This window comes from Ranitomeya variabilis, chromosome 7, assembly GCF_051348905.1.
Source record: "Ranitomeya variabilis isolate aRanVar5 chromosome 7, aRanVar5.hap1, whole genome shotgun sequence".
NCBI lineage: Eukaryota > Metazoa > Chordata > Amphibia > Anura > Dendrobatidae > Ranitomeya > Ranitomeya variabilis.
In genome coordinates, this window is record NC_135238.1 from 216,999,558 (window position 1) to 217,018,094 (window position 18,537).

The 18,537-nt window shown below is 41.0% G+C and overlaps 1 protein-coding gene across 3 annotated transcripts in view; it reads right to left on the minus strand.

The window, feature by feature from the left end:
- Positions 1-18,537, minus strand: part of GPD2 (glycerol-3-phosphate dehydrogenase 2) — a 217,682-nt gene that overhangs the window by 116,526 nt on the left and 82,619 nt on the right. For all 3 annotated transcript variants that reach the window (XR_013217808.1, XM_077272929.1, XM_077272930.1), the window contains exons 7-9: positions 5,337-5,501; positions 4,655-4,799; positions 1,329-1,522 (exon numbers count right to left, since the gene is read on the minus strand). Coding sequence is in view for 2 of the 3 variants with exons in the window: in XM_077272929.1 (XP_077129044.1) it covers positions 1,329-1,522; positions 4,655-4,799; positions 5,337-5,501 (504 nt within the window). In the remaining variant the exon portion in view is untranslated. The remainder of the gene's footprint in view (positions 1-1,328; positions 1,523-4,654; positions 4,800-5,336; positions 5,502-18,537) is intronic.

Genomic DNA, 18,537 nt, shown 5'->3' on the forward strand with positions numbered 1-18,537 from the left:
CTGTGAGGTAGGGAGAGTGTTGGACTGGCCCACCAGAGAACCGGAGAATCCTCCGGTGGGCCCTTGCTTCTTCTTCAGGAGAATTCATAGTACAAACCTTGCAGCAGCTATGGGGCTCTTGAGTGGGGGAGAAAGGTGGCCCCTCAGAATCAAATCCTCCGGTGGGCCCAATGTTCTTTAGTCTGACACTGGGTAGGGACAGAGACCCTGATTCTAGCAAAATATCAGTTAGTTACTGGGTGCCCAGTCTTCTCCGCTGCAGATCTAGCAGAGCTCAGTTTTGAGCTGCATATAACCCCGCTCACACCATAGCTTTGTATACTGACAGAGCTGCTAATCAGTGTGCCAGGGGAGGGGTCGGATTACCCTGCATGTGCCAAGTTGTACTGTAGTGGTTATCTCTTGCTGATAAAATGATGATTGTATTGACACATCAAAACACAGCCTAGTAAGTGACACATTGCTGGAATATCTGCTCCTACATCATGGTGCTCTTGGATTACATAGCAAAATCCTGCTGACAGATTCCCTTAAGTGTATTTATTACTATAAAGAAAAAGAAAATTAAACAGTATTTCCTTAAACTGCTTTAGATGTAGACATGGTTTTATTAAGGAGGTTGATTTCTAGCCATCTGAAAATGTAGAGTATATTTTCACTTTCCAGTAAGGAGCCTTTATCGTCTGATGCTTGAGCCGCCCTCAGCCAATCAGATGTCTCCGAACTTCTACTTCCTGTCCTGCAGTCTCAGAGACACAGTGAACCTGCAGCAGCATCCCCCTCCTCAGGGTCTACTCTTTACTGTATCATTCTAGATACTGTGCGGGACTGAAGTCATTAATGGGAATTTACAGAGTCTGTAAGGGGGGTCTTACAGTCTGATGGAAGGAGAAGAAGATATATATGGCAAAGCTTTACTAATCCACATGTAAAAAATAACTTATAACAGTAAAGGCAAGAAATGTCAGGAATTCTTTATATAGTTTAGGTAATTAGATCTCATCATTCTAATAGTCAATGCGAAGATTTTAGAAAACTACACACAGGGTGGGCAGGGAGAAAATCATTTTTTCGCCAATAGGTAAGTTACAATTATGACCAAAATTAATTAGGATAATAAAAAATAATATAATAAATAAAAATCATTCTCTGGGACTGAGAGCTCCCTCCATCCTTAATATTTCATCTAAATGTCACAGTGTTAGGGGATAAGACTGACGGACAATGTTCTCACCCTCAAGAATGAAAGGGGAGTGTAAAAAAAAAATAAAATAAGATAAAAAAAATACAAGATGCAGGAATAAAGACAGGACTGCGGTGCGGCTTACCTTCCACATCACTGCTCAGGTAGTTGCGGACTTCAGTCAATATAAAATTAATGTCTTCCTCGGTGGGAATTGGGTGGTGGGTGATCTCCGTTGGAGTGTCAGTGGTTCCAGCGATGGTCATCTTCTCCCATGGCAGGAAGAAAATAACTCTGCCATCACTGGTGGCGGGATCCAGCAGTCCCATATTATCAGGGCTACAAGAGATATCAACCATTATCAGTTGAGAGCACATGGAAAACCAGATACCAATGATCAAAAAAGAAAAAGATTACTGTGTTCATACAGCCAAATTACAGTAGATCTCTTGCTTTGTACTGAGGAGGGGAAAACATCCCGAAACAAGTGTCTGCAAATTGAGGTTCTGGTTTTGGCTTTTATCCAAAGTCATGTGGCAATACTCGTTATAGGGTCCATACTGACTTGTAGGATCGCTACGTCCAATGGGTGGCACTAGAGTTCTTGTCCTCTTCCTCTCTGAAAAGGCTATTTGCCTACGTTTCTGAAGGAAATTCCATCTACTGTCACCCACAAATGATTTTCTTACTCCCATCAGCTGGTGTTGATGTAAAAAATGGTAAGTGGTCGGACAACATTGAGCATTTGACAGATAACAATCGGCCAATGGCGTCTCAGCTTCTATTTGTACAAGATTCACATTGGATATCACAGATCCAGTATCTGTTGGAAAGATGAGTCCCGGTCCATCAGGATCCATATTTATTTTTATTTTTTTTTAAATCCTCATTAAATTTTGAACTAGGAAATACTCGCACTCTGAAAAAACGGTGGCAACTCTGCCCCCACTGCCGCACCTCTGCCCCCACTGCCGCAACCTCCGCCGCACCTCTATCCCCACTGCCGCACCCACCGCTGCACCTCTGCCCCCACCGCTGCACCTCTGCCCCCACCGCTGCACCTCTGCCCCCACCGCCGCACCTCTGCCCCCACCGCCGCACCTCTGCCCCCACCGCCGCACCTCTGCCCCCAGACTGGCTAACAGGGTGAATGTCCCGTTAGTAAATCTATTAATTAAAAACTTTACCAGGTTAGACCTGGCTTTGTTTTCCTAAGATTTTTGTTCTGGAAGGGTCAAAAAAATCTGGCAAATATAGGAGTATGATGCTGGGATGTACAACTTATGACTGTGACACCAGGGATTGGCTGCAGCAGTCACAGATATATCTGACTTCATTATTGCAAGGGTGAGACCAGCTGTTACCACCAGAGTGATGGCGCCAGAGCTGTGGAGAATTATACAGACCGCACAGAATTATTGGTTACATTTTTTTTTTTCATAAATTTTCTGTTAGCCCATTTAAGAAAAAAATCATTGGAAAACCTTTTTTAAGCTTTTCCCAACATATGAAATACAAGTACGTTCTATGTTGGGTACGAGTGTATGGAGCGCGCTCAGGAGCTGAGCCTGCTCCATACACATAGAGGGCTGGTTGCGTTATACAGGCTATGGTATACAAACATGAAATCTGTGCAAAAATATGAAATTATGAAGCTCATTAACCCAGGTGGTAAAGAACATAAGCAAAAAAAACCACAACATTTTCATTATTTTTTTTGTTCATCACACATTTCCCGGGAGCTGGATCTCATTTCTTTCTTGCATTACATTGAGCGCCTGCAGCATCACGGCCTCCTGGATCCACCAGGACTGGCGGAGGGTGAACTGGTTTCTCTCTTATATTTTATAGGAGTTGTGTCGGCCAGCTTAGGGAAGCACCTTCCTTTTACTTTCCTTTCCAGCTAAAAGTGTATCGTGGTAATGGGCGCTTTTGTTCCCCTACAGTTTTTCTACCAAAAGTTATTCTGGCCTCTTTTGCACTTTCCCATTGACTTGAATTGTAAAGTACAGAATGTCTTCTGAGCAGAAAACGGCAAAAAAAAAATAGTCAGAATACGGCCATGTTCACACGTTACATTTTTGCTGCGTTTTTAATGCAAATTTTAAGCTGTGTTTTACAGCACCAGCAAAAGCTACGAGATTTCAGGAATCTCATGCACGCACATTGGGTTTTTCTCCTGACTGATTTGGAAAACTGCAGAATGTCAATCCTTTCAGTGTTTTTGCAGCGTTTTTTTCACCCATAGAAAGCAATGAGCAAGTGCAAAAATACAGCAAAAAATGCAGGTGTCAGTGTTTGCACCATTTTGAATGCAAAACCCTTTAGAAAGTTGCATCATGCACAAAAGAAAATAAAAACAAGGCAAAAAAAGCAGCAAAAAGCAGCTTCTTTACTGCCAAGAGAGCAGGTTTTGCCTGCAGAAAAAAATTGCAGTAAAAACGTAACTTGTGAAAATAGCCTATTTCTTTAAATCGGTTGGCGCAGTTAGAAAACTGAGGCCGTTAAAAGATGTTCAAAAGCCTGAACCGGAGTGGTTTTTACATGAAGTGCACTTGTTCCTTCTTCTGAATGGTTTCTGGTTTTTCAGGCGGTCACATGCGCATACTCTAAGCTTGGTATTGCAAACATATTGATCTGAAGAATCATGTCGAGAGGTCATTTCTTGCTACATAAAGTACCGTATATAACCCATAAAACAATGGCAGAATTGCATTCTTTTAATATTTTACCCGATTTGGAATTTTTCTTCCTATTTTACAGGGCATTATGTCATAAAATGAATGGTGTCATTCAAAACTACAACTCATCCTGAAAAACAATATGAGACTTCATATGTTGCTGAAAAAAATAAAATCCTATAAGAAAAAAAAAAAATTTAACGCAATAATAAAAATGTGTACGGTCAAGAAGCAGTTAAAATGAATCTGCCAGCAGGTTTTCACTATTTAATCTCATAGCAGCATAATATAGAGCAAGAGAGCCCGATTGCGGTGATGTGTCACTTACTAGGATGTGTGCTGTAGTTTCAATACAATCAGTGTTTTAACAGCAAGGGATTATAACTGACTAACCGTCACGTGCACAGCAGTCCAGATAATCTGTGTAACCCCGCCCCCACCACTGATTGGCAGGTTGCTAACAGTGTACATAGGAAGCTGCCAATCGATAGTGTGGGCGGGGTTATATATGGCTCAGCATTCTGACCACTGTTGCATCTGTAACAGATAAAACAGGGATTTAATCAAAACTGCGCCAAGCTGCCCAGCAAGTGATACATCACTGGAATCGGGCTTTCTTGCTCTCTATTATGCTGCTCTCAGATTACATGTGGCCAGATTCCCTTTAATCCCTATTGAATATAGATCTCCACTAACAATACATAAGTCAGTAGTTGTTTCTGCAGTATAATAACCATTTAACGTTAGCACCTCTAATCAAACAGCACAAATAATAATCTATGGACAATACCTGTAATACCCGGGCATCACAATATGCACACCGGCGCTCGGTTGGCAGATTTTGTTGGTTTGCTGATTGTCCATTTTGCGCAGAGAGTCTGTGAATGGCCCAGTGGCGTTGATGACACATTTGGCTCGGACATCGAATTCTTGTCCTGCAAATCCAAAGGGATTAAAAGTCATAAAATGGTTTTTATCACCATCTTGGGGTACTTTACTTAGCACGGTTACATTTCTATATCTGAGTGACCAAAACCAGGAGCTGCCTGATTCTACTGGTGGTTGTAGTACTAAGTAGTGATGAGATAAGGCGTTATCTGAGCATGCTCATGGGATAACTTTGGCATGCTCGAAATATATGTCCGAATCCTCGCGGCTGTTCAACAGACACAAATCATGCAGGGATTGCCGGTTTGTTGCTGTTGAACAGGCGCGAGACATGCAGCCGCGGGGACTCGAACATAGTTTTTGAGCATGCCGAAGTCACCCGGTTAGCACCGGAGCATGCTCAGATAACACCTTATCCGAGCATGTTTGCTCATCACTAGTACTGACCTCTCTGGACATCACAGATGTGCCGTTTAACTATAATACGACCGGACGAGGGTGCGTGATGTTGGGTAGAACAATAATTCTCTCTAAAGCTACATACAATACACACATGTACGCACAGCGGGCTACAAGTCAGGTACCTGTAAGAACGTCTTTGCAACGTGCGCCGCAGACGTGCTCCGCGCCGGTCTCCGGATCTGTCTTCTTCAGCAAGCCCACCACTTCAGTGTAATTGGCTGTGGCAGCACCATACCTGGCAGCAGTGAGAGCGATGGCAAGGTTCATTCGAGCATCGTTGTGCTGTCCTGCAGCAGAGGACGGAATCAAAGGAAGGACATGAGTCACCTCAAGCCACTGACTGGTGGTATGGAAGTGTGTCACAACCGATCTGTCACATCTGTCCCTGTCACAGCAAATCTACGTGATGGCTGGCTAGATCTTACCAGAATTATTTAAAGATACATTGCCTCTTTGGTTTCAGCCTATGAAGCGGCTGCACAAAAACCATCATTAATATAAAACATTTTAAAAAAATCGAAAAAAAAAAAATTCTTTAGAAACTCGCCAATACTATTATAATTCAGTAATTTAAAACACTAAGCTTTTATCTAAAATTATAAGAGAACTAACACTTAAGAGTATTAAAAAAAGAAACACACAAGATAAAAAGTAACGCAAGGTTCAACATTGCTTCCAATAATACATTCACATATAATAATAACAACAACATAATACAAGATAAAAAGCTACATAAAAATGCCACAATAATATTAGAGTTCAATAACGCAAAACATGAAATTAACCATTTATTTATAGGAGAACCAAACGCAAAGTATTAAAAAGAAAAAGAAACGTGATGTAAAAAAGCAACATAAAACCTCCACAATCAATACTATTATACGTACACACAATAATAATATAATGAAAACACGCTATATAAAAAAAGTTATAATAAATAAATAGATATAAACTACGGTAAATAAAAAACGAACCCTTAACTTATAGGAGAACCAACACTTGGGCCCAGATACATCAAGCAATTTTTGACAGTCTGAGATTTAGCAACATGTAGTTGTGCAAAAGTTTTATTACTATTCGTGTTTTTGTGCCTGCTGCGTAAACATTTGGAACGGTGGGTTTGGCATAGCCAGTAGGGGGCTGAAAAAATTAATCATAATTTACTCCAAAAATGTGTCAGAAATTAAGACAGCATTAAGAGACACATGCCACGTAATATTATTGGCGCATCTCACTGCAGCACACATGGAGGGAAAAATAACAAGTCTTGATAAGTTGGAACCTTAGACAACGCTAACACGATGAGCTTTTGGTGAGGTTTTTTACTTGCAGATGTGCTGCACCTATTACATCAATTTTTTATTGTGTTTTGAGTGCTTTTTTTGCGTTTTTGATACTGCATTCATTTTTTTTTTTGTCTCTCTTTGGTGTGTCATATTTTAAACAAAGCTGCTTTGCTTTTTTACGCTGCCTGGTATTTGGCTTTGACAAAACTTCATTGATACAGTCATGTGCGGATTACATGCGTACTTGATACTTTTACGCTAAGGTAAAGCACTGAAAAGGCATGTGCGTTTTTTACCTACAGAATTTCTAATGCAAGTATATGGGCAAAAATCTCCACATAAAACTCAGTGCTCCCGCAAGAGAAATTGACATGTTGCGGATGTAAAACCCGCACCGCAGGTCGGTTTACGCTGACTATAAGGCTGTGTGCATATGTAGCAGATTATTAGCAGTTTTTTTCGCGTTTTTTCGCTATAAAAACGCTATAAAAACTGCATACATTATGCATCCCATCATTTAGAATGCATTCAATTGCATGCATGCAATTTTTGTGCACATGATGCGTTTTTTTTTCAGTGAAAAAAATTGCATCGCGGTACAAAAAAGCAGCATGTTCATTAATTTTGCAGATTTCCCACTATATAATGCATTGGGAAATGTCCGGAAAAATCTGCAAAAAAAAAAAATTGCACCAAAAACGCGCAAAAAACGCATGCAGATTTCTTGCAGAAAATTTCCGTTTTTTTCTCAGGAAATTTCGGCAAGAAATCCTGAACGTGTGCACATAGCCTAAAGGAGCAGAGCGGGCGGGAGATTTCTATAAATCCCATCTACTTTTGCTAGAAGTGGAATATACAGCATGAAAAAAACTCACCAAAAATGCTTCGTGGGAACATAACCTTAGGCTCATAGTCCCATAGAATTGCATTAGATGCAGATATTCTGCAGGTAAAAAACGCACAAGCCCTTTTAGTGTGTTGCCATGGGGAAACGCATCAAAAATGAATGTAATCCACACATGACTGTATCAACAGAGTTTTGTCATACCAGAAAGTATCAAAAACAAAGCAGCTTTGTTTAAAACATGACACACCAACAAGGGCTAAAAAAAAAAAAAATATGCAAAAAAAAAAAAACCACAAGCCAAAAGCGCAATAAAAATGCATGTAAAAAAAAAAACAATGAAAAAACACAAGTAGCCTAATTTACTTAAAAGGTGTATCAAAGACTTTGCAAAAACAAAAAATGTATCTAAGCACTAACTGGTAGTTAATTGCAACTTATCTGCCTGTTGTGCACAGCGCCGTTCTCCCCGGTACAGAGCGGTCACAGATCGCTCCTGTCGGGAATTCAGAAGCCTCTGCTGACAACACGTCTACAGAGCGGACGGGGCGGGACTTCCAAGGTCATTTTGATTGACAGTTGGCTCCCCCAGTTAGGCAGCTGGGATCTGGCTGTCAATCAGAATGACTTCAGATGTCCCGCCCCGTCCGCTCTGTAGACGTGTTGTCAGCAGAGGCTTCTGAATTCCCGACAGGAACGATCTGTGACCGCTCTGTGCCAGGGAAGAACGGCGCCGAGCGCAACAGGCAGGAAATTAGCAACTACCTGCCTGTTTTGTGCTTAGATACATTTTTTGTTGTTTTTTTGTTGTCCCAGTTATCCCCTTTAATAGGATCAGAAATGGTGCAGAAAATGCGAAACATCAAACACTCACCAATAACTCATAGAGGGAACGTAGCCTTAAAGTACTTAAAAGGTAAAAAATACCAAAACAAAAAAACACAACAACATTTCAGGAAACAAAAAAACTCACAAATCCCAAAATATTTAAACTACAAAAATCACTAAACATAAAATTAACAGTTTCTTTAGAAGAACAGTCACTAATTGAACTTTTTTTTTGTGCTGTTATAGGATTATAGCAGAAATAAAACAGAATTTATATCAATATTAGATCAGATCATTAACTAGTGAACAGAAAAAAAATAGACAAACAAAATGTCACCTCGATAATAATGGATATTACACAAATAATCAATAAGTAAACAACTAATCGTCCCCGAGAAGGCGGATTCAATATTAATGAACTCCGTGTAATCAATTAGAGACATAAGTAGATGCAAATGATGATTTCACTCCAATGTGAACGTGCCACATTATAGACTCGTTCATAAATTAAGATATAGAACCAGAACTTTACAAATCGGGTCTGTGAGATCCATTAATAAATGTAAACATTACACTCATTAATGAAGGACATGCGGTATACAGTAACCAGGCAGTGTTACTGAAGTATTAATCTGCTAAAGTATGGAACACATTACACTCAGACGCTCAGGGATTTCTGCTCAAGATGATGTTTTTGTGTTTGTTTTTTAAGAAAAAAAAAAAACATATTTTTTTTTCACCACCGTGCTTAGCCAGAACACTTAATTAAATTATGAATATCTCGTTCACACACAGACCTTTGGAGGTGAAAAAATACAATGTTTTTTTTACATCAGGAAATTTTCCATTTTTGGAGGCTTTTTTTTTTTTTTTTTTCTCATCTAAAGCGTTCTCTGAAATCGTTTGGAAGAGATTTTCATAACTTGATTGTTTAAAGTTTGGTGGTGTTTCCATGAGGTATCGGCTTCACATGCCGTCTTTTTTTCTGGTGTGAGGTTTTAAAAACGTAATTGGTAAGAAAAAACAGAAAAACTTGTCATATGAGCATAAGTGAATTTAATTGAATAGGAAGAATATTCAAAAACTACGGTAATTGAAATGAATCCACTTCAAAATTCTCCTTAAAAAAAGACTTTCTCTGAAAAAGTAGCCAGAAAATGCTCAAATGAATGAAGATATAAAAGATCAATGTAAAAATGACTTGCTAATCATATGTTCAGTCTTTTGAGCATCATTTAACACCTCTTCAGGTTTCCAACCAAGCCAAGTGGTTATAAAGAAGCAATGTCACTAAGGATGGACGGACTCGTGGATTTTTGTTTTTGACTGAACTTTATAAAAAAAAAAGTTTGGTTCGGGTACAAGAACGATACCCAAGCTTGGACCCCATTCGAATGAATGGGGAGCCAGAACATCCGGAGGTTCACACAAATGGTAGCACGGGAAAACCAGTCAGTGATTGGAGGAGATCACAGTTTACTAATTCTCCTACGCATGAGGATGGGAATACTCTGGACCTGGTCTTCTCCCGTCCCAGCTTGCTGCACGATTTTACGAACTCCCCTCTCCCGCTCTCAGACCACAACCTTCTTTCCTTCTCTGTCAAGAATTGTCTCCTCACCCGGGACACCCCCACTTACCACACTTATCGGAATACACGTACCATTAATACCCAGCAGCTTATGGATAATCTCCACACATCTCTAGCCCCCATCTCCTCCCTCTCCTGTCCAGACTTAGCATTGTCACACTTCAATAATACACTGAAGAATGCCCTAGATGAAGCAGCACCTTCTACACGCAGAAAGACACGACACAGACAATGGCAGCCCTGGCACACTATGCAAACACGCTTCCTGCAGCGTTGCTCAAGGTGTGCAGAGCGGCAGTGGAGAAAATCTCTCTTAGCAGAAGACTTCATCCACTATAAGTTTATGCTCAAAACCTACAACTCTGCCCTTTATCTGGCCAAACAATCCTACTTCACCACCCTCATCACCTCACTATTCAACAACCCAAAACGACTTTTTGAAACCTTAAACTTCCTCCTGAAACCTAAAGTGCAGGCCCCCATCACCAACCTCAGAGGTGAGGATCTGGCCACTTATTTCTTAGAAAAAATCAACCTCATCCATCAGGATATCTCAGCGCAATCTCCTCAGTGCCTGGATCCCCTTCCCTGCCGCACCTCAAGCTCACTAGACATCTTCGAGCCTGTTTCAGAAGAAGAAGTCTCCAAGCTCCTCGCTTCTGCTCGGCCTACAACCTGCAACAGTGACCCCATTCCCTCACCTCTCCTGCAGTCTCTCTCACCAGTGGTCACCACTCACCTGACTAAAATATTTAACCTCTCTCTTTCTTCAGGTATCTTTCCCTCCTCATTTAAACATGCCATCATAACCCCTTTACTTAAAAAGCCATCCCTGGACCAGAACTGCACTGCTAACTACAGACCTGTCTCTAACCTTTCCTACATCTCTAAACTCCTGGAACGCTTGGTTCACTCCCGTCTAATCCGCTATCTCTCAGATAACTCTCTTCTCGACCCCTTACAATCTGGTTTCCGCTCTTTACACTCCACTGAAACAGCCCTCACTAAAGTCTCTAATGATCTAATAACAGCTAAATCCAAAGGTCATTGCTCTCTGCTGATTCTCCTGGATCTCTCTGCCGCATTTGACACTGTGGATCACCAGCTCCTTCTCACTATGCTCCGCTCCATAGGCCTCAAGGACACAGCCCTCTCCTGGTTCTCCTCCTACCTCTCTGACCGCTCCTTCACTGTATCTTTTGCCGGCTCCTCTTCCTCTCCTCATCCCCTTACTATCGGGGTTCCGCAAGGCTCAGTCCTAGGCCCCCTCCTCTTCTCTCTTTACACGGCCCCTATTGGACAAACAATCAGCAGATTTGGGTTCCAGTATCATCTCTATGCTGATGACACCCAATTATACACTTCCTCCCCTGTCATCACCCCTACCCTAATTCAAAATACCAAGGATTGTCTGTCTGCTGTCTCTAACATCATGTCCTCCCTCTACCTGAAACTAAATCTCTCCAAAACGGAACTTCTTGTGTTTCTCCCTTCTACTAACCTCACTCTACCCAACATCGAAATTACCCTGGAGGGTTCAACCATAACTCCCAAGCAGCATGCCTGCTGTCTTGGGGTCATATTCGACTCCGAACTTTCCTTTACTCCCTACATCCGATCACTCACTCGCTCTTGTCATCTGCATCTTAAAAACATCTCCAGAATCCGACCTTTTCTCACCGTTGAAACTGCTAAGACTCTTACTGTCGCTCTTATTCATTCTCGTCTGGACTACTGCAACTCTCTTCTGATCGGTCTCCCTCTTACCAAACTTTCTCCTCTCCAATCCATCTTGAATGCTGCAGCCAGAGTCATATTTCTGTCCAGCCGCTTCACCGATGCCTCCATCTTGTGCCAGTTATTACACTGGCTACCCATTCGCTACAGGGTCCAGTATAAACTCATCTCTCTCACCCACAAAGCTCTCCACAGTTCTGCACCGCCTTATATCTCCTCTCTCATCTCTGTCTATCGCCCTACACGTGCCCTCCGTTCTACAAACGACCTAAGACTAGCATCCCCCATAATCCGAACCTCACACCTCCGTCTCCAAGACTTCTCTCGTGCTGCGCCAGCTCTCTGGAATGCACTTCCCCAGATGATCAGACTGATACCTAGCCCCGACCTATTCAAGCGAGCTTTAAAAACCCATCTATTCAAACAAGCCTATTACACCAACTACTCAGTAAACTAACTTTGCCCTGTTCCCTACTTCCAAATATTACTCTGAATCTGCCCCCTACTATTCATCTGTCTCCACACCCTCCATGCACATGATAACTGCACTTGATACTTGACTATTGCACTTAAACACACGGGCTGATGACCGGATCATGCAGCTTTGTATGAAAATCCCTATGTATTATAATTGCCAGACCTGAAATAACAAGCACTTTTCACCTATTGTGTCCCCCCATTTCCTTGTAGATTGTAAGCTTGCGAGCAGGGACCTCACTCCTAATGTCACTGTTTAAATTGTCTTAACCTGTAATGAATTTATTGTTTGTACATGTCCCCGCTTAATTGTAAAGTGCTGCGGAATATGTTGGCGCTATATAAATAAAAATTATTATTATTATTATTGATGTTACCGCTGGTCACAGAGCTGCAGTTCCTACGCTTTAATATAGAGGACAAAGTGTGATCCAGCAGATCATGTAACCGGCGGTGAAATGTTCACTGGCGGTCAGGCATCGGCGGATCAGTACTACTCATTAGTGTACGCCTGGTCCCACTGATAAGAGCACAAGCAGGCGACGCTGATGACAGTATTCACCAGCTGGCACTTGTGCATAGTAACAAAGATGTCAGTGTGATACATAATTAGTGCAGTGCATGTGTAGCTTACTGTACATGTACGGTATTTAGATAATAAATAAATGAAAATAATGGAGTTTGGTTTGCCTAATTTTTAATACCCAGGTAAAGAAAAGTAGACAGATGGGGGCTGGTGTTATTATTCTGGGAAGGGGGCAATAAAAATGGAGCTTCCCAGGCAATTAATATCAGCTCACAGCTGTCTTCATAGGCTTTACTGGCTATTAAAACGGGGGACCCCCCCAAAAAAATGACGTGGAGACCCCCTATTTTGTAATAACCAGCAAAGGTTAAGCAGATAGCTGCAGGCTGATTTTAATAGGTTGGGAAGGGGCCATGGATATTTACCCCCTCGCAGACTAATAACACCAGCCCTCAGTCTCCACAGCTTTATTTATTCGGGCTGCCAAACCCGCTCTACACTTTAAAACAGAAGTTACTGGAAAGGCTTAGAAGACCCCCGGGTATCTTTTTGAGCATTTAGCCTGCGCTTTTGCTACAAACATTGCTCGTGGTTTCGTCTATTTTTGAAAGGAGTTAAAAAAAAAAAAAAAATGTCCCAAAAACAATGGAAAAGTGATTAACAAATAAATGCCAGTGGTCAAAGTAGTAAAAAAAGAAAAGACGCTGTCGGATAAAAGGAAAACAAATGACAGTGTTTCCTGACGCATCTTCCTCTCGAAAAACTCAGCGTGTTCACCCACCTGAAAAAGATATTGTATGCAGTATTTTCTCATGCATTCGATTTAAAGCAGCGATTTTTCAGACTGAAAATTAATCCACAGGGTTGTTTTGGTGGCAAAGACATTTCTGCCATCTCCAGTAAGATTATGAAGGAGTAAATTTAATAATGTTAATTTTACTTTATAATAAATATAGTCAAGCTGAAAACATTTAAAATAAATTATCAGAAAATTACCGTATACATTTTAAATCAGTATATTATAAAAAAAAGGGTGTGGGGAAATCATACCGTGTAGGGGAGGGTGTGCGGAAATCATACCGTGTAGGGGAGGGTATGGGGAAATCATACCGTGTAGGGGAGACTATGGGGAAACCATACCGTGTAGGGGAGGGTGTGGGGAAATCATACCATCTAGGGGAGACTGTGGGGAAACCATACCGAGTAGGGGAGGCTGTAGGCAAATCATACCATCTAGGGGAGACTGTGGGGAAATCATATTGTGCAGGGGAGACTGTGGAGAAACCATACCGTGTAGGAGAGACTGTGGGGAAATCATACCGTGTAGGGGAGGGTGTAGGGAAATCATACCATCTAGGGGAGACTGTGGGGAAACCATACCGTGTAGGGGAGAGTGTGGGGAAATCATACCGTCTAGGGGAGACTGTGGGGAAATTATACTGTGTAGGGGAGGCTGTAGGGAAATCATACCATCTAGGGGAGCCTGTGGAGAAATCAAACTGTGTAGGGGAGGGTGTGGTGAAATCATACTTTGTGTTGGGGGCTGTGGGTATATCATACTGTGGGGGAAATGTAAAGTGGGACATCATACTATGAGGGGGGAAGTTAGTACCGGAGCATGCTCAGATAACACCGTATTCCAGCACTTTCGCTCATCACTATTGCTGATCTACTGATATGCCGAAAGACTTCATAAGCAAAATTACCAACGCTATACATATAGTTGTGCAGCAGCTTCCCGGCCACTTACAGGGCTCTGGACTTCCTCTCCCAAGAAACTATGTTAGTCTATGGACACTTTTTTCTGCCCATTCAGTGCCACTGCCATAATGAACACACCCTGCTATAAAGACAATCAGAAAAAATGTATGGTATCCTAGGGGAATAAATACATAGCTACAAAAAAAAACTTAAATGATAAAATGATTACAGTTTTGCAAGGTATGTACACACATTGTTTTATAAGGCAGGAAAATCTACAAAAATATACCATTTTAATACGTGCGGTTTTTTTTGTTTGTTTGGTTTTTTTTTTTTTTTACACATTTTTGCATGCATTTTTTCTTCATTAATTTGACTGTGAAAAACTCTACAAAAAAAAAAAAAATACTAAAAGAATTAACATACTGCAGATCTGAAAAAAAGGCTTTAATGGTTCAAATCTGCAAGCAAAAAGTAAGCAACTTGAGCATGAGATTCCAGAAATCTGTCACGTTGCTGGTACTATAAAACGTGGCGCAAACACCGTTTGAACAAGACCTTAAAATTAATTTATGAAAATTAAATTAAAAAGTATGATGATTTTCTCAAAACCATTTTTTTTGTATCCAAATGATATTTCTATAACTATTGAATGTAAAAACTGCAATTTTGTAGTATATCTTCATTACCTTTTTGCTGTTCTGGGGTAATTAATTCTATGCCTGACTAATACGCAATGGATTTTCCACAACGGATTTGTATCTGGAAAATTAGCAGGATATTATAGCAACATAATTTTAAGGAAATCTCAGCCGCTGCAGAAATCAACAGCGGAAATTGATCTGCTCTATAAGCTTAAAAATTGACATGCTACCGATTTCATCACAGATTTTTCCACGTTGCAATACATCCACCCAACAAAAGTATTTATTTTCAGAGCAGTATTGAAAAATCTTCCTTGGGCCACAAACAAATATTCAACAAGTTGCTGTTGACAGATCTGATTTTGGCATGCTCAGTAATATACTATATAAGGCTGTGTTCAGACGCAGCATTTTTGCAGCTTTTTTTTTTTTTTTTAATGTAAATAAGAGGTTGCTTTTCACAGGACCAGCAAAAGCTATGAGATTTCAGAAATCTCATGCACAAGTTTAATTTTACTTCCTAACAGAATTTGAGAACTGCGGCGTTTTTTAAATCTATTAAATGTCAAATCTTTCACAGTATTTGCAGCTTTTTTTAACCATAGAAAGCAATGAGAAAGCGCAAAAATGCAGCAAAATCCATTTTTGGAGAATAAAATTTACCTTTTATTAGGCATGTACTTGCAGACAATCACATGTAATCCGCACCAAAAAAAAAGCTGCAAAAACTTACCAAAAAAGCCTCAAAACCTGCATTTTGAACACAGCGCTTTGATGGTCAAGAGAGCAGATTTTGGCTGCAGAAAAAAAAAAACTATGCAAAAACACCGTGTGTGAATATAGCCAAATACTATGAGTTTATATTACAAACATATCATACATCAAAGACTAGTAAAATAAAATAAACAAAAAAATATTCTTTACGTGTGTTCACCAGTATTCCGAAGACTACGGGCATGCAATCTGCACACAATCCTACTGCAAAATAGTTTTGTTACATGTAAAGAATTTCCCCCAAATTATTTCATACAGCTTTCAGTTAAAGAATGAAAAGTCCTACATGATTTATCTTCAAATGAAACGTATCACAAAAAAGTCTTTCCATTTATCATTTCCCCTAGAAGATACAATCCCAAGACTTGAAGAAAATATCAGATTTCTAGGAACAGAGTAATTAATTTTCGGATTTCATGACCAGTAGCAGAAACAGCCCAAATCTTGAAATGAGAGAACTGGGTCTACCATGCAAGCACTGAGTGAGAGGATGTATGAGTAATAGATGATGTTGTTGATTTATGCAGCCAGCATACCAAATCCTTAATACAAAATTGATTATGTAAAATATCTCGGCTTATGATCTGTCTGCTGTGCTAGGGGCCAGTACAAAAGTAATCTGTCTATGGCAAAAGGGCAATGGCAGGATCAATGTTTCAGTGGGTCTCATGTCCACTCCCTTCAGCGTCCTGTCTTGGCCATGTTTAAATCAATAACGAGAAGTGATTTTCCGGCTTTTTACTTAGATTATGCAATTTTTCTTCCACTGGAAAAAAAACCCAAGGAAAACGGATTAAAAACAAATTTGGAGCTACCACATGAATTATTTACGTAGAGCGCGAATTTCTTGGATTTCGACAGTTGATACCTAAAAGACTATAACAATTTTGTGAAGTTTTATTAAGTCTGGATCAAAAAGGAAAAACAAAAGTAACAATTGGTTCAACAAAAGAAGAAAAGTAACTCCGGTGCCAAAAACCTTATAAGTCAGTTTTTCCCAACTTGGGGGGCTGTGACTCTCCAGTTAAAAAATGTTGGTGGGAGCACAGAGTAGGGAGTCGCTATGCAGCGTCAATAGTAAAAGGATCTAATGTTAAAAATAATTTAAAAAAATAAAAAATCATTATATACTCGCCCTCCGCTGCCTTTCCCGCTCCTCGCCACCCTCCGGTAACCGCTCTGTGCAAGTGGCAGGTTACGGTACCAAGGACCGTATGGCAGAAGGACCTGCCATGACGTCACGGTCATGTGACCGTGACGTCATCACACCCTGGGACCGGAAGCCGCCGCCTGTACCGCGCACAGGCGACAGAACTACAAGTATGGTGAGTATGTCTCTGTGCTGTAAACTACGTGGTACTACGTGGCTGTGCTGTATACTACATGGCTCTGTGCTGTATACTATGTCACTGGGCAATATACTACGTGGCTCTGTGCTGTATACTACGTCACTGGGCAATCTACTACGTCACTGGGCAATATACTACATCAATGGGCAATATACTACGTGGCTGGGCTATATACTACGTGGCTGGGCAATATACTACGTGGACATGCATATTCTAGAATACCCGATGTGTTAGAATCGGGCCACCATCTAGTATATATATATATATATATATATATATATATATATATATATATATATATATATATATATATATATATATATATATATATATACACATACACACACACACATACATATATATATACACATACACATATATGCATATACATACATACATACATTGTGTATATATATATATATATATATATATATATATATATATATATATATATATATATATATATATATATACACACACACACACACACACACACACATACATACACATACTGTACATACACTGCTCAAAAAAATAAAGGGAACGCTTAAACAACAGAATATAACTCCAAGTAAATCAAACTTCTGTGAAATCAAACTGTCCACTTAGGAAGCTACACTGATTGACAATCAATAATTTCACATGCTGTTGTGCAAATAGAATAGACAAGAGATGGCAATTATTGGCAATTATCAAGACACCCTCAATAATGGAGTGGTTCTGCAGGTGGGGACCACAGACCACATCTCAGTACAAATGCTTTCTGGCTGATGTTTTGGTCACTTTTGAATGTTGGTTGTGCTTTCACACTCGTGGTAGCATGAGACGGACTCTACAACCCACACAAGTGGCTCAGGTAGTGCAGCTCATCCAGGATGGCACATCAATGCGAGCAGTGGCAAGAAGGTTTGCTGCGTCTGTCAGCGTAATGTTCAGAGGCTGGAAGCGCTACCAGGAGACAGGTCAGTACACCAGGAGACGTGGAGGGGGCCGTAGGAGGGCAACAACCCAGCAGCAGGACCGCTACCTCAGCCTTTGTGCACGGAGGAACAGGAGGAGCACTGCCAGAGCCCTGCAAAATGACCTCCAGCAGGCAACAAATGTGCATGTCTGCACAAACGGTTAGAAACCAACTCAATGAGGATGGTCTGAGTGCCCGACGTCCACAGATGAGGTTGTGCTCACAGCCCAACACCATTCAGGACACTTGGCATTTGCCACAAAACACCAGGATTGGCAAATTCGCTACTGGCCCCCTGTGCTCTTCACAAATGAAAGCAGGTTCACACTGAGCACATGTGACAGACGTGACAGAGTCTGGAGATGCCGTGGAGAGCGATCTGCTGCATGCAGCATCCTTCAGCATGACCAGTTTGGCAGTGGGTAAGTAATGGTGTGGGGTGGCATTTCTTTGGAGGGCCACACAGCCCTCCATGTGCTCTCCAGAGGTAGCCTGACTGCCATTAGGTACCGAGATGAGATCCTCAGACCCCTTGTGAGACCATATGCTGGTGCGGTTGGCCCTGGGTTCCTTCTCATGCAGGACAATGCCGGACCTCCTGTGGC